Here is a 20,279-nt window from a genome sequence, read left to right as displayed (position 1 = left end):
GTGGGGCCGGTGACGGCGCGTTTAAGGAAACCCAGTCCCTTGACGCGTAAAAACCCCTCGTTTTTCGAAATAATCCCCGTTGCCAGTGGCACCGGCGCGCTGGGTCTCCGGGCAGGGAAAAAGCCTCGGCCTGGCGCAGCGGGGTCCCGGCGGGCCCCGCCGCAGGGAATTGCCGTGCTGGTGCCTCCCGCTGCAAACCCGGGCTGCCTGCGGGGGCAAAAGCATACAGGAGACCTTCGCACCCGAGGAGAGCACTTCCTAGGCTGATATTTGTCTGGCAAAGAGCTGCTGCCGTAGTTGTTTTTAATTTCCAAACAAAGAGAATAAAATTAAAATATTCCTGAAGAAGTTTCCGTTAGCGTCGCTCTCCCTGGGCCGACTGGGAACGCAGCCACGCAGGCAAAAACGGACTTCCTTGTGCGCGCATCGTTTGCGAAGGCCTAGCGGTGACTGGGATCGTCCCTCTCATTTATTACGAAAAAAAACCCAAAATTGCTGTAGTTGCTAAGGTATTTCCCCCCATAGCCTGGCAGCTGAATCGCTCCCTCGTTCGTACTTGGAGTCTGGCTAAGAAAAAGAAAAACGAGGCAGAAATTGGCCCGGGCGGTCAGTAAGCCGCCGGGTAAATCGGAGCCATCGAGCTCCGGAGCCGGCAGCAGTACTTGGGCAGGGAAAAGCCGTAGCTGCGCGGGTCGCGGCGGCAGCGGCGGCGAGAGGCCGCCTGCGATGGCCGCAGCGCGGATGTACCGCGCCTTTGGTTTCCGCGGAATTTGCGCGGCCATGGGTGCTGCAGAGCCACCGCCAAAGGTGTCGATGCCTCTGCCGAGGCACACGCCGCGCGGGTGTGATATTCACGGGTGTGCAACTGCCTGAAGCAGCGTGTTAAAAAAGATCCTACACCTTTAGGAATGTTTATTTTTGATAGCTCTATTTTCGAGGCAGGTACAATCGACACGGAGGCCACTTACGGTGGGCTCTGGCTATTCCCTGAAACACAAATCGAGCAAGAAGTACCCACAATATTCCGTCTCGGAGCCGAGCATTCCCTGTGGACGGGGGGGGGGTGCGGATTTAGTCTTTTCGAGTACTTTCGAAGAATCGGATTTTCCCTGTTGGTGCCCCGGGTCCGAGCGCTCCCGGGAAGGTTTTATCGGGGGGTGGGGGGAGGCAGCCCGCCCGGGGAGGCTGCGAGCAACCTGGGCGCGATGACAGCGCCCGGCGCAACCTGTGGGAACCGCACACTTCGGGGTGGGGAACCGGCTCGGACTATTTTTAGGTCGGCGACGGCTTCGGCTTCAGTAGTGGGCGCTAAAGAAAATGTGGCTTCTTCTAGGGCCCGGCGGAGGGGGGGGGGGGGGGCGTGCGGGTAAAGCCCCCTTTCGTTGGGGCAAGACGCGGACCCGCGGGCACAGCGCGGTGCCCCCCTCTTTGTGCGGCTCTGCGGCCGCTGCGCGGGGGCTCGCCCCGCTCTCCGCTCCCCTGCGCGGATCTCCCGCGCCCCGGCTGTGCCCGCGGGGCCCCTCCACCGGCCCCGGGCGCGCAGGCCGCGGGCGGGCGGGACCGAGGGCTCGGTGAAAGCATAGCGCGCAGGCGAAAGAAACATGGCGCTGGGAAGCAGTATGTGCAAAATCCGCAAGGAATTGCAGTAAATTCCTTTTTGTTTGAAGAAAATTTACAACTTGGTAATAGACCTTTTTATGACCTATTTGGGCTTGTCATTGGCTGCGGCTGGTCATGTGCAGGCAGCGAGCGCTTTCATGGCCTTTTCCTGATTTCCCTGGCGAATTTCCCCCTGCATTCTGCCTTCAGAGAGCCTCAGCCCCTCTTTTTCTAACCTTTGTCTAGGCTGAGGTGTATGGCAGTCGCCCTCATGTTTGTGTCCCGCGCCCCGAAACCCGCGGTCGGTCCCGCCGCCGCCGCCGCGCTGACACTTCCCCGGCCCCGCGACGCCTCCTCTCCCGCGCCCGCGGGGGGATGCGCGGAGCCCCGCGCCCGCCGCCGCGCCGCCTCCAGCCCCCCGCTCCTCTCCCGCCGCTTGTTGCCCCCGCTGCCGCTGTCTCCTCCGGCACACGGATTGCTACGCGGGTGCAAAATGGATTACAGCGACCCTCCCGGGCTCCTCCGCAGGCGCGCAGTGACGCGAACCGGTAAGCACTCGGCTCCCCTCGGGCTGGCCGCCGGTACTCCGCGCCCGCGCAGCGTCCCGCACCGCGGCACGGCGCCGGCTCCCCTGTCCTCCCGCCCCTCTTGGTCACCTGTCCCTCGCAGCCACTTATTCTTGCTGTTACTATTGCTATTATCGTTATCGCTACTATTGCTGTTGCTGTTATTGCTGTTGTAATCATCGGTGTCACTACAATTATCGATAATAGTTGTGGAACATGCCGCGGGGTGCGTGCGGCCGTTGCGCGGGCTGGCGCGGAAAAGGCGCAGCGGGCCGCGATGGAGGGGCGATCCGCGACCCTCCGCACCGAGGGGCGGAAGGCTGGGGTGCAGTGTGCGCAGGCAGCGCCTCTCCTGCCGCGGGTTTTCTTCCAATAAAAGGCCTTTTTTTGGGGGGGGGGGGTGTTACTTTTCCCCTTCTCAGCCTGAAGCGCGGTGTGGTGGTGCTGTGGTTTGTGTTCCCCATGGCGGAAGGGCGGTCGCGGAACTTTAAAGCTTAACAGGTGTTTTCGCAGGAGAACCGGGGTCAGCGCTCCCGCGGGGGCGGAGGGCGCGGGGCGGCCCCGCCGCGCCGGTCGGGCTGGGGGCTGTGCCCGGAGCCAGCCCCGGGAGCCCCCGCCCGGCCCGCCGGGGCCGTTTAGGACACCCTTCTCCCGCCGTACGGTGCATGAGCCAGGGCTGCGGCTCCGGCCGGCTCGGCGGGAGGCAGCCGGGCCGGGCCGGGCTGGGCTGGGTAGGCGGGCAGCGGCGGAGCGCACCGCCGCAGCACCGCTCCTTACCCACGTGGAAATCGGGGGGGGGGGGAGGTTAAACCAGGGATGAGTTATCGGGAAAAAAAAGCCCAAACCCAGGTTTCTTTTGAAATATGCAGAGGAGATAGAAGAGTCATGCAAACTTTATCTGCGTTACCTACATATGTGTATGTGTCCGCAGCCGCGTTACCTATATACGTGTATGTACGTATCTACACCTCTGTAGAACATATATTCTTCTGAAGTATATCCTTTTGAACGTATATATATTTTACACGTCCCCTCTTCATTTTCAAAATGTTACTGCGCAGTAGAAAACCCGCTGCCTGCCGGTATTTAGTGTTTACATCGTTGGTCAGTGATGGAAATGCATCGTGCCATTGCACTGCAGGAATTTACCGAATCGCCATTTACCTCGAAAGCAGCCACTTATTTAACGGTAAAGCAAAATGCCTGATTAAACCATACCCGGTGAGGGTAGAAAGGTGTGGGTCGCACCCCAGGTACATGTTTTGAAGCCGCAGAAGAAATTCTTCTTTAATCCATCCCCGAGCACTTCCCCAGCCTCCTAAGCCCGAGCCCCGCTACAGCAAGCGGTAGGATGCCTTTCCCTCATGCTTTGGCTGTTTGCACTAGCCGACCGCCCTGTGCTGCTGAAGGGCTTGGGGATTATTTGGGAGGAATCGTTTTCAACATAGCAACAGTCTTCAAGAGTAACTTGGAAAGTATGTCTTGCGTTAGTTTTCACTCTCAGAATCCCTCCGAGGTGACACAGTAATTATAGCTGTTTGGCTATAAATCTCTCAAAAAACTTCGAAAAATCTCGTCCTTGAGCTGTTTTGAAAAATTATTCGTAGCCTGAGGGAAAAGAAGAAAACAAAAGCAGGATGTTCTAACGAATTGTAATGTGCATGTGTGTGTCTCCGGGTCCATATGCTGACACATACGGATACACATATGCATTTATGATCCCACTGGTTTATGTGGGAGTTCGGCTTTTTTCCCTCCTAAACGGCTTCCTTCCTTTTGCTCTTTTTCTTGTTTTCTTTTTTTATTATTTTTCTTTCATTTCTTTCATTAACACTGAAGCACACATAGGTATGTGTATGCTCTTAAATAAACCCGCGTGCTTGTGAGTATTCATAACAAACCCTGTATGTATGTGTGTATAGATATATGGCACGTATGAGGGCTGTATTTTTACGTCTATTTATACACCTATATAACGCGGGCGCCTGTATGGGTGTAGATGTGTTGGTGTGCTGTAATTTTTGGAACACAGAATTCACATTCACGTTTCTCACACCTGCTTCGTTTCCCGACATCTTCGACAGAATTTATGACTCATCTCATTTTTTTTTTTGTTGAGAGGAAACAGCCGATCCCTAGCCCACACTTCACTGACTCACGGGCAGTAAAAGAACACCAGGAGAAAATAACCCGCAGGAAACGGCAGCCTGCGCTCCCGGGCAGTGCCCAGGTATCACTGGCGCCGGCTGCCGTTTGGGAAGTCAGGTTGGGCTCCCGCTTAGCTGCTGCAAGTTCCCTGGAGGAGAAGCGCAGCATCTGCTCCCCGAGTCTGGCGGGAGTTTGGTGCAAGGAGGGCAGGCGATGTGGGCTGCGGACCCGCGAAACCCGATAAGACTGAGCGAAGAAATACGCGTTGGTTTTGCGCTCTTAAGAACAGCAAATCCCTCCGATTCGTTTATTTCCCAATAATGTTTCTCTTTCCCCAAACAAATATAATTCTCACGGGGTGTTTTATGAGCGCTTGGGGCAGAAAAAAATCGGAACAAAGACAGTATTTCACCCCTCGGTTGGCAGGCAGCTGTTAAAGGTATTTACGGCTCTACTGCAGTGCGGCACTCAATGCCGCTGGAGCGGGAGAGGAAAAAACAGGAAGCGAAAGGAAAAGATGAGGCACAATAAACATTGCAGCAGGTCGCGGGGGCCGGCGGGGCGCGGAGGAAGGGTCTCTGCCAGAGACAAGAGGCAATAAAAGTGCATTCAGCGGCAGCAGGCTCTGCCCAAACCCACCCCTCGCCTCCCACCACCCGCGAGGGAGGGGGCGGCGAGAGGCGGGGGAGGCGGCCTGCATCGCCCACCCAGCGCCCCGCGCCGGGGGCGACCCGAGCCGGACCCGGCGTGGGGGGGGAGGGAGCCGGGGGTAGGCCCAGCCGCCCGCCCGGCCCCGCCGTCGAGGCCCGGCTCCGCCGCCTCTGCCCGCGGGTGGGCGCCCGCCCCGACGGCCCGGGCCGGGGTCACCTGCCCGCGGCTCCCGCCCTGGGGGGGGCCGGGCCGGGGCGCGGAGCCGAGCGGAGCGGCCGCCGGGGGCGCGGCAGGCCCTGGCCGCCGCCACCAGCCATTTTGTCTCCACGGCCTCTTCCAGGAGAAGGCGCTGTAGGACAAGCCTGGCCGACGTCCCCGCCTGGGCGAGGGGCTCCCCACCCCCCCGCTGCCCGCCCCGGCCCCTCGACCCGGCCGCCCGCCTGCCCACGGGAGAGGCCCACCGGCAAGCGGGGGGCACGCATGGGGCTCCGCCGCCCTTCTCGGGCATGGCCGCAGCCTTCCCCAGCTGGGCCCCGGTTGTCCCACTGCCTTCAGCGCAGCGGCCTCCCGCCCGCCCCGGATCCGCAGGGCCCTTACTCGCACCCGTGGGCGCCCCTCCGCGCCCCCTGCCTTCCCCATGGTGCCGGCGGGGCTCACTCCCAGTGCCCGGCCGCCCTCCGGGTCACCGGCCCGCCCTTTGATGTCGGGCGGCCGCCGCTTCCTTCCCTGCCCCTTTGATGTGGGTGCCAGAACACCGCGGCGGCCCGCACCCGCCTCCCCGCCGGCTCCCTTCCCCCGGGCAGAGCCCCCGGCTCCCCGCACATCCCCCCCCCGTCCCCTGCAAGCCGGGGCCCGGCAGATTTCCCTGCTCCGCCTCACCTGTCGCCTCCAGGCTTCACCTTCCCCAGCCGTGCCCGGACACGACCCTGGCGGCCCCCGGCCCCCCGGGCCGTGCCTGCCCCAGCTAGACGCTCCCACGGCCCCCGGCCTCCCCTCCCTGCCCCGTGCTCCTCGCCCTCTTCCCCCGCGGACCCTGGGTGCCGCCGTCGCTGCCCCCGTTTGATGTCGAGGCGCGGCTCGCCGCCGCCGCCCTGCCCGCTCCGGGTCTCTGCTGCCGCCGGAGCTGCCTGCGGGCGCGGGGCGCTGCGGGCAGGGGCCTTTGCATGCCCACATCCTGCTCGGCGAGGGCATGGGCGGCGGGGTGACTGCTGAGAGGTCGGCGCTACGATAAAAGCAGGGAGGGCTAATGCCTTGGACGCTATCAAGGCGCTCGGTAGGTCTTCAAAGTCCGCGATGGAGCCTGTCATCTTCTGGCGGTGTGGTCCTCGGGGCAGGATGCTGGTCGTCATGTCTGTCAAGTAGCACCGAGAGCGGCGGTGGTTTACACATGCGATTCAATTTCCCCGAGCCTTTTATCGCAACAATTACCAGAGGGAAACCAATTGTTACCGGCTTACTTCATTCCACATCTTATCCATCTCCAGATCGTCAGCCCCGAGTATGAGAACTTGCATAAAAGCCTAGAGAATGAACTGGCCGGGGCTTCAAAGTCAACTTTCACATCTGCATTTTAGAATAGGAAATGTGAAAATCCTAATTCCCTCTTCAAAATCTCAGGGCTAGAATTACTCGGTAGCAGAAACATTCATCTTGCCCCTAGATCACAGGCAGCTGTATCTCACTCATCAACGCCTCACTATCCCACAGCCTCACTGTTCCCAGCCCCAGCCTCCCGGACACGGTTGCCCGAAGCACATGCCCGGCCCGGCCCGCCGCTCCCGGCCCGTTTGCCGGGGGCTAATGCTCCGCCCGCCCGCGGTGCTGCCACGCCGCCTGCCTCGCCACGGCTCCTCTCCTCCCGCACCCGCGGGACAGTACCCTGTCCCCAAACCGTGGGCTTCTCTTGCTCGCGAGGCGGGCCGAGAGAGCCGAAGCGATCGCAGACACGCGGGGAGGGACGTGACGCTCCCTGTGCCGGCACAGGGGCTGGAGCCCACCCGTGGCCCCCGCTGTCCGGGACCGCACCTCCGCCGTACCCAGCATCCACTGCCAGGCCCGGGGCAAACGCATTTGACTCTGCAACGTGGTTCCTGTCGTCCCGGCCTCTTTTCCCCACATTTGGTTGGACTTTCCCTTCGCACCCTTCCCCTCACATCCCGACCCGTAGCCTTATCTCTCACTTTCCCAGGGGACGGGCACCCTGGCTTCTTGCAGCTGCCTGCCGCTGAAGCCGGAGGCCACCGAGGACAGGGGGTCTGGGGAGGGTGGGGGGGGGCTCGGAAGGCTGCCGCTGAGCCTGGTCCAGCACCTGCCATGCCCAGGCCCGTGTGCCTGAGCAGGGGTACAGCCCCGTGGAGCTCTTCCTCTGCCTGCCCGGGGCTGGCCAGGGAGAAAGAGCCTTTCCCCAGCTTAGGCCGCTAACAAAGCGCGAAGGGGATGCTGTATGATTGAAGCATTGACACAGAGCAAGGAAAATAGCGGAATGCAGAATAACCCCGCGTCAAAAAAAGGAGCAGGAAAGGTGATCAGGACGCCACTTGCTCTCTGGAGAAAACCGAATTGATCAGCTGCGATCTGAGCCACCTCAAGAGTATGGCGAGAACTAAGCTGCCCCTTCTTGGCAACTTCAAACTTGCATGGCCAGATCCGGTAGGAAATGGTCAAGTAAGAGAAGACCGGGAGGAACCTAACTCTGGCGTTAGACAGGCACCACCCAGCTGGTGCCAGCTGGTGCCAGCAGCCAGCAAGGAGCTGAAGCTGGCTCGCTTTTCGGAGCTGAGCCCCTGCGCAGAGGCGCCCCCGCCCCCGCGGGCCCTCTGTCCCCTCTGTCCGCGGCCCGGCCCCGACGGGGCGGACGCGGGTCCCCGCCCTCTGGGGAAGGGACAAGCCCCTCCCGGGAGGCACCAGGAGCTGCTGGCCGGCCCGACTTCCTCGTCTGAGCCATGATAGATTGGGAGCTGATGCCCTGGTTCCTTTATGCTGTGTGACTGCCAGGGACATTTGACTTCCTGTGCTCGGGCTCCTTGAAATTCTCATTTGCTAGCTCACACCCTGCTTCCTTCACACCAGGGCTGTTTTATTGTTTTATAACCCTCCGTAAACTTCCAGTCCTCAAAGATCTCATTGTGGCAGGCTTCACACTTTCTCCCTTTCCAAAGCCCGGTGCCCTCGCTGTTTCCAGCAGTTTGGTCGCTTGCAAAGGTCCGCCGGGTGCCTGGTGAGCCCGCACCCCTGGCACGGCTCGCCCGAGCAACAGCTCTGGAGGTGAACGAGTCCAAACCATTTTCCTGGAGCGTCTGACCAAAATGCCATGAACATCCCGGGAAGGGAGAGAGGGACCCCCCTCTCCCCGCAGTACCTCTGGGGTTTTTTTTTTCCTGATGACGGGCTTCCCTGTCACCTAAGAGAGGCAAAGAATGGTTTGAACGGGTACCCAGGGCAAAACGCAGCCGGCTCCCTCCTCGAGAGCAGTTGGGGAGCGCCAGCTCCCCTCTTAGCAGCTTTCCCTACAGCACGTTCCTCAAAAAGGCCGGCGTAACGCCGCGGAGCTGACCTTCCACCCATCCCCGCTATTCCGACCCAGTCCCGTTTTACAGGACAGATTCAGCGAACCTTTATTTAGCGAATAAAAGTTTAAAGCTGAAGGTTATTTATGGTTCTGCAGAGATAGGTCCTGAGTGGCTATTTAGAAGCACGTGATTCCAATAAACTTTGTTTTATGGCTTGAGAGTTGACAAGCCAAAATATAATTCCCACCATAAATTAGTTTAAGAGCATACAAGTGCAGATGCTTTCGTTCCTGGAAGCAGTAATCGGGAAAGTGTTAGCAGGGAACCGTCTGCGGGAATGCGGCCGTGCAGGCACCTCTGCTCCCGGGTCCCCCCGGCCGGGGGGGGAGCGCGCAGTAAGTCCGCTACCAGCCTCCCTGCTGCCACCGCCGCGCTCGGGCTCTCTTTGTGCCCCCAGAAACTCTGTGGGAGTGGGGGACCAGCGCTGCTCCGCCCGGGGGTGCGGAACAGCTTTGCTGGGGAAAATGGACAGGTACAGCTCAGGTGGCTGGGGCAGGGCCAGGATGAGCGGGCTGCTCCCCGCCTGAGGTTTCTGAATTTAAGGGGACATCTGATTTGAAGCTAACGTTTTTTATTAAAAAAAAAAAAAAAGTAAGGAAAGGGACGGTAAAGGGATGTTTAGTGCCGAAACGCTGATACTCTTCCACTGTCCTCGCAAGGTCTGAATGCTATCCAGAGTGGGCAGAACTAAAACAAAAATATTTTTTTAACAAAAACAGTCTTGGGAAGCTGTATCTAGTGAACTGTTGATACCGAGGCAATTGCTCTGTGTGTAATACAACTCTCCAAGATACCGTAGGAAGGCAACAGAGGAGGTGAAAAATCGCTTAAAGAAAAGAACCCCCAATATTATTTACTTTTAAATATACGATGCGTTTGAGGAGCATTAGAGTGAGCGCGTGTTCTTGTTTTCCTTAATGTGACCTTTGAATGTATTTATTAGAAGATTTGAAGGGAAGTTCAAGTCAAATCTATCCTTCTATAATGCAAACAAAGACGCATGTCTCGTGGTTACTGTTAGGTTAATTAGGTGATCTTAAAGGGGACCCATCTTAGAGCAATACGAGATTTATTCTTAGGAAATTGTAGTTCTTTCTGTGCTCAGCATGGGTACGATGCTGCACGGCATGTTGTGACATTTTATGGGTGATGGTTTAGCAAAGGTGATCTGAATATTTCATTTGTAAGTGACTGGATTGCCAGAGAACAAAAAAAAAAGGCCTTTGTTATTCTTTTTTTTTCCATCAGTGAAAGAGGGAGGTCTGACTTTTCATCCCTTTAGAAATTATCCGGTATAAAATCTAGACTATGAATATTAAAAGTGAAAGATCACACCCCAGGCACAGGGAAAGCATGTGTTCATAAAAAACTGCCTGAATGCAATGTGGTCCTCATTCGGAAGGGGCTTCCACCCCACCACTCCGCTGCTCGCAGGATTTGCCACCAGCTCCTCTCTGCCTTCATCTATCAAACGCGGTCTGTAACTGTTCTCCAGAAATATCACCCGTATGTGGAATACAACAGTAACAAACGTTTTTATTGCAACAGGTTCGGCAGCATGGAAGGACATCCACGGTAAGTAACCTCTTATTTCTTGTAGAGTTTGCGATGCTTGAAAATCCTGTTTCTTCCCTTCAGACTGGAAGAATTAAAACTGATGTATCCCTGCTGAATATTGCTACCAAAAAAAAAAAAAAAAGAAAAAAACCATGTCAGCACGTGAAGGATTGTGGAGTCTTGTGGAGTCGGTTTGTGGTACCATGTCCTAATCCTGGCTATCGTTAAAAGCAGGGGTGCAGCCTCCTGAGGGTTTATTCTAGGGCCGTACAGGTGTCCTCCTGCTCTTAAGCACTCTGAGGCAATTAGCAGCGTTTCCATTTTAACTCGGCGGGACTGTACAGCGCCTCCCCGTCCAGAACCCGGACGGATCGCGTTGTGTCCCAGCGCCTCATAACCTTGGCTACTCCCCCTCTTTCCTCCAGACGGAATGCAAAGCAGAGCTGTGACTGCGAGCTGGCGTTAACCTCGTTTGGCACAGCCCGGTGCAGGGGTGACAGGGGCGGCGGGCTCTGGAGGCTGCCAGGGCTGGCCAGCCGAGCCAGCCCCCGCCAGCCGGGTCGTGCGGGGCGGTAGCGCTGATCCTCTGGGCAAGGGACGTTCAAACGGGGATTTAAATGCTGTGCAGACACGGAAGGGAGTGGGTATCTGAGCTTGCGAGGGCCACCCTTTGCTGGAGGGGTGTTCGCATCCCCGATGGTCCCGCGTGAGCTGCGCTGAGGGGACCGAGGGGAGGGCAGCAGTGCGGGGTGTAGCAGGAGATGCTGTTGAACCTTTCTAGCTGCAGTGAGGACCTAAGTGCATTGGTCCTGGTGCTCCGGACTGAGACCGGCTTTCTCTCAAAGAGGAAAAGAAAGCGTGCGAGGTTCGGAGATTCGCTAGGTATCCGTTGCCCTCCCCGTTTCTGCAAGCCCCGCTCCGGCCGGGAGCAGGCACAGGAGCGGACCTGTGTTTGTTTGCGTTTCTCCCTGTTTCCTCTCCCTGCTTGCTGATAAATAATCGCTTTCACGGCTTGTGCCAGGCTTCTCTTTCTCGTTTTGCCTTACTTTGCCATATTGGTTTTCGAGCCCTTTAAATACGAACTGAAGAATCGCCTCCAGCGTTGCAGTTTTAATTGTGTTCCATAGGTAACTTTCCTCCCCCCGTAGCTCAGCCCTGCGCTATGTAGATGCCCTTGGCATTTTATTCCAGGGCCGGCCCTAAATGTATGGATTACTTGTTTTCTGCCAACGTACATTTAGCATACTGATTATGAACCAGAACACAAAAAGCCTGATAGATCAAAAGCATTTTGTATGGGCAGTTGAACAGGAGGTGAATATATAACGCTTTTGTTCATCAATAACTCTTTGGCTTTGACCTGTCTGAGCAAGTCGTGCAATAAGGTGAAACGCAGGTCACAGCGTCTAACAAATATGAAAATGTGTAGTATTAAGCAGAACCGGGAGCTGCTGCTTCCCCAGCCCCGTCGCTTCTCCCCGGGCAGCCCTCGGAGGGCTTGTCCGCTCCCGGGGGCTGCCCCAAACGCAAGCTCCGTTTTGGGGGCTGGGGGGGTGGGGGGTGTTGTCCTGCCAGTTCAGCCGAGTGGTTAATACCCGCCCCCCCCCGGTGGGGAGGTATCCCCCCTCCCCTCAGAGAAAGGAGGAGAAAGCGGGGTGAGCCGCTTAAAATAGCTGGGTGGAGATTTAAATAATCGGGGGGGGGGGGGGAGAGATTAGGGACACAAAGTCGTTTCGAGTTGCACTTGCTGTGAAGAAGACACCACGGCAGTGCTAAGAAAGCAGATGTTTAAAAATAGCATCCCCCAGATCAGGCAGCTGGGGGTTGGAGGCAGGCAAACAAACCGGTACACATTGCTCGGATAAACGCAACACCCCCAAATCTGCCCTCCGCAGTGGTTGGATGTATCACACCCGCACCATTATTTGTCCTTATGGTGCCTGTTTTAAATAGTGGAAGGAGAAGAGGTTGACCGCAGGACAGCAGTGAGGAGCTGGGTCAGACACAATTCATGAACTTTTGTACTCCTGTGTGCCGCTGTCGACAAAGTAAAAGTAATGAAACTTTGTGATATGTTTGTAAATGATTTCGGCTGACCTCTCGCCCTGCCCTTCACCATAAACGCTACGGCGGGGAGAACCTGGGAGGGTGCGAGGCTGCGGCTCGCAGGCAGCTCGCGGGGATAATAGCTAGACCAGCATAATGGGATGAAGGTAAATTTGGAAACTCTCTTCTTCCCGAGAGCAACTAACCCCAGCCTTTAATCTCCTCTTTTTCACCAATCGCTGTTTCTGTTGTCGGCTGTTTTACTTCTGTTTCGATTTTTTTAAAAATTCTTTTTTGTCCGGGGGGGGGGAGGGGGGAGAGGGATTTCTAATTACGGAGAATCTCTTCAGATTCGTGTTAGCCCAAATAGATAAAGGCTCTTTTCTAAATTATTTTAACCATTATTATTCTAAATAGCGCAATTTGACCGGTAACGTCCGTTTTCCGTAGCGAGGACGTAAAAGGCAGAGCATTTAAAATGAGCAGCAGGTCTTTCAGAGAATTTGGTAGGCGAAATTCATCGCTATAAATTGGTGGAGAGTCGTATAGCTCTATTGCAGCAATATAACAAGCGTGAATCTTTTCTGAAATCCCACCTTCCTGCAAATCCGTATTTCAGAACTGAGTCCCAGCAGAATAGTTTGCATTCCTCAGAAGACAGTAAGGACTAAGAGAATGGCAAAGACCTGCTATATTGTAGATGAAAACAGAATGTTATTACGTTGTCTATATATACCCTGTAGAACCGAATTTGTGTGATATTCATATAGTCACAGATTCGATTCTAGGGGAATATATGGTCGATGCAAAAACTTCACCTTTCTGCAAATGGTTAGAAGTTTAAATACTGGCGGAATCAAAAGGCATGTGCGTGCTGAATCCTCAGAAATTATAAAAGTTTTGCTGCCTCCCTCCTATTTGCTAGGTTTTAGGACGTCTCTTAAAATCTCAGTTGTCGTTCAGTTGTAACTCTCGCTGACAGACTGTGAATTTAAACAGTTAATCTCAGCAGAAGTTACAAATTTTCTGGAAAAAAAAATATCTACCAATCAGTGAATGAATCTTTAAAAAGATACTCAGAAATTAGCTAGATATGCCAGACGTTAGCAAAATTTTCCTGTCGAGGGTCCAGATCGCATCAAAATATTTACGACAGCAGCAAAAGCAGCATTCGCCTCACTGGAATGTCTTTACTTGTGCTCCAGGAATGATATTGATGAATGAAGACCGAATTTATCTCATTAAACCCGTGATATTTTTAACCGAATTAAACGCCGTCTCCAGTTCAAGTGGTTGAACTTTAGTGGTTAAAAGTGAACGGTTTCTTGCCATCCGTGCGGTTTTACATGCATACATGTACGGCTCCATGGATGTGCGTGTGCGTTTGCGCCTGTGCACGCGTACGTACGCTCACATATATATCGAGGCTCGGAAGTGAAAGAGAAGTTACTGATTGCCTAATTTTATTCAGCAGAACTAAATTCTGGTAACTTTTGGATGACCCCTGCGAGACAAAGACAGGACAGATCTATTGTACATGATATTGCCCGCTTCTTTGACGGCTTTTCTGTTCCCCGCTTCCTCACGGGTTTCCTGCCTTTGCAGCCCACTTGGGCTCCTCGCTCGGCGTATTTCTTCGGCTATTTTATTTAAAGCGAGGTAACGAACCCCGGTGGCGGTGGCGGCTGGCGAACCGGACGGCGGGGCACCGTCGTCACCCCGCGGGGCTGGGGGAAGCCAGCTCGGGCGGACAAAAGGCTGGTCCCGGCCCTACCTGCGGGCCGGGGAGGCGGCCGGCGCCCGGGGAGTCCCCCTACACCTCCGGTACCTGCTTCGGGGGGTGCGACCCGCCGGAGAGGGGGGTCACCCGGTTACGGGGATATTCTCGAGTGGAATCGGTGGAAACGCTGAGCTGCGGAGAAATCCGGTGATCGGCTCCCGCCTCCCCATTGGCCGGGCCGGTCACATGCCCGCCTAACTTTATTCAGTTGACAGCAAGTAGGAGGGCTCTATGGCAGGGGAAAAAAAGACAACACGAGAAAAATTAGTATTTTCTACCTTCAGAAATTAATGGCCATGAGTTCGTATATGGTGAACTCTAAGTATGTGGACCCCAAATTTCCTCCTTGCGAGGAATATTTGCAGAACAGCTACCTAGGCGAGCAGGGGGCCGAGTACTACAGTGCCTCGCAGGGCTCTGATTTCCAGCACCAGGGACTCTACCCACGGTCAAACTACAGCGAGCAGCCCTTTAGCTGTAGCAATGCCCAAGGCTCTGCCGTGCAGCCGCGGGGTCACGGACAGGAGCAATCCGGCCCAGCGAGCCACTTCCCCGGCCAAGCAGAGCATTGTCCACCGCCTCCAATGTCCAACTCGCGAGCCTGCAGCCAGCAGCCGGCCCTCAAACCCCCAAACGGGTCAGCAGTTAAGCAGCCAGCAGTAGTTTATCCCTGGATGAAGAAAGTCCATGTTAACTCGGGTAAGGATCCTCTTCTTACTTTGCTCCTCTACCCTGCTCCCGGTCGCCCTCAGCGGCGCTCGCTCGAGTCCCTGCCAGGCTCGTGGACGAGCTTTTGAAGCCGAGGTAGCCAATTACACTCGTCATAAATTTTTATTGCTGAGGAAATAGGCCGTTGGCCGTGCGGGGCTTTGCCGTGCAGGAGAAAGCTCCATTTTAGGAGCCTGCTGGAGGCTCCCAGCCTACCTAGCTGCGTGTGCCTGTAACAGTGCCTGCCTTAAACGAGGGGGAGAGCAGCCTGTCCATTGTAAGCAACTGGGACGAATCCAGCCCGGCCACATGCTCGCAGCTCCTAAGGTTTTCTTTTGTAAAGTCGAACCGGCAAGTCGAGATTAGCTTTGTAAAGTTCTCCGTGTTTTTTTCCCAGTGAATCCCAATTACAACGGAGGGGAACCTAAACGCTCCCGCACAGCTTACACCAGACAGCAAGTCCTAGAACTGGAAAAAGAATTTCATTTTAACAGGTACCTGACCAGGCGCCGCCGTATCGAGATAGCCCACACTTTGTGTCTCTCTGAGCGCCAGATCAAGATCTGGTTTCAGAACAGAAGAATGAAGTGGAAAAAAGATCACAAACTGCCCAACACGAAGGGCAGGTCTTCTTCCTCCGGTTCAAACCCCCATTTACAGACTGGTTCCAAGGACCATCAGACTGACTTGACAACTTTGTAGAAGAGGTGAAATTTTCCATTTCATCCTTCGCTTCTGACCAGTACTGTACATAACTGACACTGCCCAAGCAGAGCCTGCATGTAGCAGCTAAGGACTCGAGAAACTGTCATCTTTCTTTAAGGTACTGTTGTACAAAGGAGACAAAATGACGCTACTTTGGACTTTATTTTATTTGCCTCTGCTAGCACAACCTAAAAAAAAAAAAAAAAGGGGGGGGGGAAAGAAAGAAAGAAAGAAAGAAAAAAAACAAACCCAAAACATCATGCAGGCAGTGGGAATTGGGAAAATATTAAACGAGACCTTCTGTCCATAAAAAGTAATAAATCATTGAAAATGAAACTGTCCTGTGTTTCAGTTTTGAATCCGAAAGTGAAGGTTTGATGCTTTATTCTGGGATTTTTACTTTTATTTGTCTTTTTATCCCATGCAGTTTCGGGAAGATGCATTCGGGCAAGTTGAGGGCAGGAAATTTATAGCATAGTCTTTTCTTTGAACATAAAGACTAGTAATTGTGAACTTTTTGTGCTGCTTTACCTTGTGTAATGAAAATACTTGCTCATTTCCATAACGTCTCAGAAGGTGTGCATAGGAATTAAGTGAAAACGGGTTATTTTATGTACTGATAGTGATAGCGTATTTATTTATTTGTTATGTAGAAGAGTGAAGATAAAAAGAATAATAGTCAAACCAAAAACGGGGAAGGGGAGCTGAAATACAGTACTTCTCCTTCCCAGTCTCATGAACACATGTATGTTTACTTGTCTTGAACGTACACAACTTTCTTGTCCCTTTTTTTGAATTTCCTTCTTTGTGAACAGGAAAAGCGCCCCTGCTCCTTACCATGTGCCATCCAGGGCTAACAGGCTTGAAATCTGTTTCCAAAGTCTGCTCTCCTCAGCGCTGTGCTTTAAATCATCGATACCTCGTTTAAAAGTGGAGGGGGGGGAAAAAAGGGGGGGGGGGAACCACAGAAAAATCAACCCCCACAACAAAAAAACTAAAAAGAAAACCCCAGAGCAAAAAAAATTAATGCCAATTCTGATATAACCTAAGCCATTCAAAGCTGAAAGCTAAATGCATTCTTTCAATCAGATTTTAGATTTCTTTTCTGCCCAAGAGAGAGATAGGCTATGTGGGTTGCTGCTCTGTTTTGGTTTGGGGTTATTTTGGTCGGTTGGGCTTTTTTTTTTTTTTTTTTCTTTTTCCCCTTTTTTTTTTTTTTGGTGAAGAACAGTGATTGTTTTTAAGCAAACCACGAGACATGACTGCAATGGTTGGAAATCTCAGCAAGTTGCTTTCGGGGAAAGGGGAAAAGCTCGGATGGGAGCAGAGCTGGTCTAATACCCACGGATTTGTCCCTGGCTGCTGGCTGCTTCGTGCCAAAGTTTTAGTGCGCTGTAACTACCAAACCCAGCCAAACCAGCTCCCTCAGCCACTTACACCTCCGCTCAGGAGATTTTAAGGCTCAGCCCTTATCTGCTGTACCCTCAGGGCAGCCTGGGAGAGGGACCATATCATGGAAATCGTAACGAGGTGATGCCTTTATTAAAGAGAAAAGGGGCAAAGAAGGAAACCCAGAGCAAACGCTGAAGGGAGGTGGAAAGAGCAGGGGGTGAGTTAACGTGCCCATCTCCAGGCTGGGTGCTTCCCACCGAGGACTCGCTGCTTTCTGGGCTCACTCGGGAAGACGCTGGCTAAAATGGGCTTGAATGAATTCGAAAATAAAAGGCGAGCTTTTCAACAGGAGTGTATTCGGCAGCATTAACTGTGGCCAGCGGTTAATTTCTGCCCTTTTCTCATCCCTAGAAGTCCGCAAAGTGTCTTTAAGACTTGGTCTTTTGTTTTAGAGCCTGGAGAAAACTCTTTGTTCTTCCTTAGGGTTAGCCCAGTTCTCAGACTTGCACATGGCAATACTTGAATATCTCCACGTCGTGATATTAAAGATGGATATTCCCGCATTATTCGCATCATTGTTTCTATGACAAAAAGCACCGAGTTCATACATAGTAAAGACGTCTTTTTTCTGACGCCTTCACGTTGAGAAGCTGAAAAGGTATTTTACTGAAGTTCGGCTAAATTGCAGGAACAGGTTCACCCAGAGGACAAATTTTCTATTCGATTAGTTGTATTTCAGCCGGGAAGAGTGACCTCTAAACCCTTAACCTTTTGGACCCAAACTACCCTTCCCTTTCTCTGGCATGGAGAGCAGCTAGCAACAGCAGCGCTTGAGGAGGGAATTCCTGAGACAAGTTTTCAAGTTTTGTTACACCCGGTTCCTGCGGTAGCGGCCTTTCGTCTCCAGAGTTGTCCAAAGCCTTCCCTTTGCTCTTCATACCAATCTAGGGAAAGAAAAAAAAAAAAAGGGGGGGGGGGGAAGAAGGAGGAAAAAAAAAAAAAAGGAAAACCTCACTGGCTGCTCTTCTTGAAAATCCCCCTCCCGGACCCCCGCTGTTTACTTAAAGTCTGTGATAAGCTGGCTGGGAGCAGGGCAAACGTGTTATTCGAGAGAGAGATACCAACTTTAGCATCTGTGGCACATTTCTGGAAAATAATGGCCTTGGATAAGCAAATCCTTGCTTTGTGCTTCTTATCGACCGAGATGGCTCCCGAAGTTAAAGGACCAAATTCTGCTCCCAGATTTCCTTCCCCCACCCACTGAAGTCAAACAGGGATGTAGCTGCGAGCAGAATTTGTCTCATTGTCTTTTGAAATGTTAATATCTCCAGGACGAGTGTTGGGTTCAGCAGGCGCAGCTCTTACAACCCTGTTTGCAAGTCCCCTTTGAGCGAGGCTGGGGCGCTGTAAGTTTACATAGTTTTAATTGCACTGTAAGCTCGAAAAATACATGAACTGAAGGCAAAGTACCAAAAGAAATAGTTTGCAGCTGCCAATGTTCTGAAGGGTCAGGGATGTCTGTAATAACGACCAGGAGCATCCACTTGTCGTTGTCTCCCGTGCAAAACGAACCTGCGGTTTATTTTTGTGGGTTTTTAGCCCTTCTCCGGAGTTATTTTGTGTAGGAAGGGAAGCTGGTTGTTTTTGTTTATCATGGGTGAAACGTTGTGCATGGGAGCCTTTGTTAAACGGTCGCATTGTCCAGCGATACACTCGTCTCTGTTCAAGTGTGATGCTTTTTATAGACTTTGCCAATGTTTTGCTGCCATTGATTAAAGCGTTATTTATACTAATTGTGGCCTGTAGTTTTGATGTAAGCCCTCCATATGCATTTGAAATAATAAAAGGTGTAGAGAAATAGATTCTGGTTTGTACCTTGAACAAACAGTCCTTACAAGGTGGGTCTGTCTTCTGTGAAAATGCTGGTCCCTCCCATCATTACAGTGTTAAAAGATGGGTGACTCTGCATAGCATCCTTCCAAATGTCCCTTTGAACAGGTTTGCTGATTGCCCCAGCCATAATGGTGTGACTCTAGGCCAAGCTGGAGTCTATATTTACATTCAGGCTGCAGTTAAAAGTGCCTGTCATCCATTTGCTACTGCTTTGCATTTAACAAGCCCTCCTAGAATGCCTCCCGGATTTATGCATGTGTGGTAGGAGGCAAGGAGCCATACCTGAAGTCACCTCGATCCCCACACAGATGTGTGCCTTTTAGGTGAGTCCTGGAGGGGATCAATTCAAAACAGAAATGGGAATTTGAAATTGAAATGCGGTGCGTAGCTTTCTCTGGGCAGTACGCTTCACTTTTCCAGCCGGTACAAACGAGGGATCACAAGAAAAGACAAACTTGGGGGAGTGTAAACTTTCCCGTGCACCTAAGGCAAACATCATTTTTTTCTCCCCTGCGTAAGCACCTCAGGCAATAACGCATACCCCTGGCCGGGAGAAGTCGATTGCACTGGGTTTGTCAGAAATATTTGTCACCGAGGACTTGTCCTCTCCTGGAGCGCGGTCAAGGCACGAGTCCAGAAGGCCAGTCCCTGGCGCAGGCCGGGCAGGAGCGCGGCGCGCAGAGCCAGGCGTGTGCCCTCGCTGCCTGGAGTGCGCGGAGGGGAGGGCGCGTGTGCGTTTCCAAGCACGCACTCGCTGAGTTGAAATGTCGAGGCACATTTTGTGATTATACTTTCTCTCTCTCCTGTTTAATGGCTCCTCCTGTTACTCCCGATACATCAATACAGTTCTGTATATTATATCACCACTAGTCGTTAAGGTAAGAATGAAGAGGAAAGGCAGAGTCAATAGCAAAGCCCACTCACTGTACAGTACAGTAAATAGGGACCTCTCGGTGCAGAGCCACACTGCTTCCAACGGCCATGTTGGTTAGCCCTTTCCCCTGATTTTTTTCCTCCTTTTTTTCCTTTTTTTCCCCTTACCCCCCAAGCCTAGAGACCAAAATAATCCTGCTAGGAACAGTCATAACAGGCAGAATTTCAAAGTGCAAGGAAGATGATAAGAATAGATTTCTACAAGTCCTGACCACGTGATTTGCGAAATAATTAATTCAGCACGTCCCTTAAGAAACACGGAGTCGTCATTAATCTGCCAAGCAAAGGACTCTATCAGACTTGAAAACTGAAGAGATCCCAAGAATATAATATACAAAGGGTGCAGTCCCTCTCTCTGCACACCTAGCTCTTTGGTAGCTGCCGAAAAAGAGACGCCGGTACGTAAATATTTTTTACTTTTATTCCTTCTTATTTAAGCCTTAATGAACTCAGCTGTCAAACGCTTGACAAATAGGGCACGCTGCTTCCTGGTTTCCAGCTCGGCAGCGGCCGGGAACCGGACCGGGCGCAAGCGGTGACCTTTGCTTCCCAGGGAGCGGGGGGAAGAGGGCGAGCGCGGAGCAGCGCGGAGCCGCGCGGAGCGCCGCGGAGGAGGCAGCCCGACCGCCTCCCGGGGCGGCGGCGCTGGCCGCGGCCGCCTGCGCGGGGAGGCGCGGAGCGGCGCGGGAGGAACAATGCGGCTGTCAGGGCAGCCGCTGCCCGCTCCCACCG

At 53.4% G+C, this 20,279-nt stretch overlaps 2 protein-coding genes across 6 annotated transcripts in view; both read left to right on the top strand.

Annotated features, from left to right (window-relative positions):
• Positions 1-1,617: 1,617 nt before the first annotated feature.
• Positions 1,618-20,279, top strand: part of HOXD3 (homeobox D3) — a 32,574-nt gene continuing 13,912 nt past the window's right edge. Inside the window, exons 1-2 of one of the 5 annotated variants that reach the window (XM_075028386.1) lie at positions 2,039-2,147; positions 10,082-10,108. The gene's annotated coding sequence lies outside the window, so the exon portion shown is untranslated. Of the gene's footprint in view, positions 1,683-2,020; positions 2,148-9,925; positions 10,109-19,729; positions 19,946-20,279 lie in introns of those variants that run through there. The other 4 variants (XM_075028387.1, XM_075028384.1, XM_075028388.1 and 1 more) reach the window with 4 other exon arrangements.
• Positions 13,850-15,543, top strand: HOXD4 (homeobox D4). Its single transcript, XM_075028389.1, has 2 exons — positions 13,850-14,615; positions 15,022-15,543. Exons 1-2 carry the CDS (start codon positions 14,207-14,209, stop codon positions 15,324-15,326), a joined length of 714 nt encoding a protein of 237 aa, XP_074884490.1. The 5' UTR covers positions 13,850-14,206; the 3' UTR covers positions 15,327-15,543.

The sequence above is a fragment of the Buteo buteo genome, chromosome 5 (assembly GCF_964188355.1).
Source record: "Buteo buteo chromosome 5, bButBut1.hap1.1, whole genome shotgun sequence".
Taxonomy (NCBI): Eukaryota; Metazoa; Chordata; class Aves; order Accipitriformes; family Accipitridae; genus Buteo; species Buteo buteo.
Note: the sequence above shows the minus strand (reverse complement) of the source record. Positions and strands in the feature narration are given on the sequence as shown.

What these genes read in the sequence shown, in the direction of transcription:
- HOXD4 (XM_075028389.1), top strand. Translation starts at nt 14,207, where the DNA reads ATGGCCATGAGTTCGTATATGGTGAACTCTAAGTATGTGGACCCCAAA. An exon ending in GAAAGTCCATGTTAACTCGG is followed by an intron (nt 14,616 to 15,021) that starts GTAAGGATCCTC and finishes TTTTTTTCCCAG; the next exon opens with TGAATCCCAATTACAACGGA.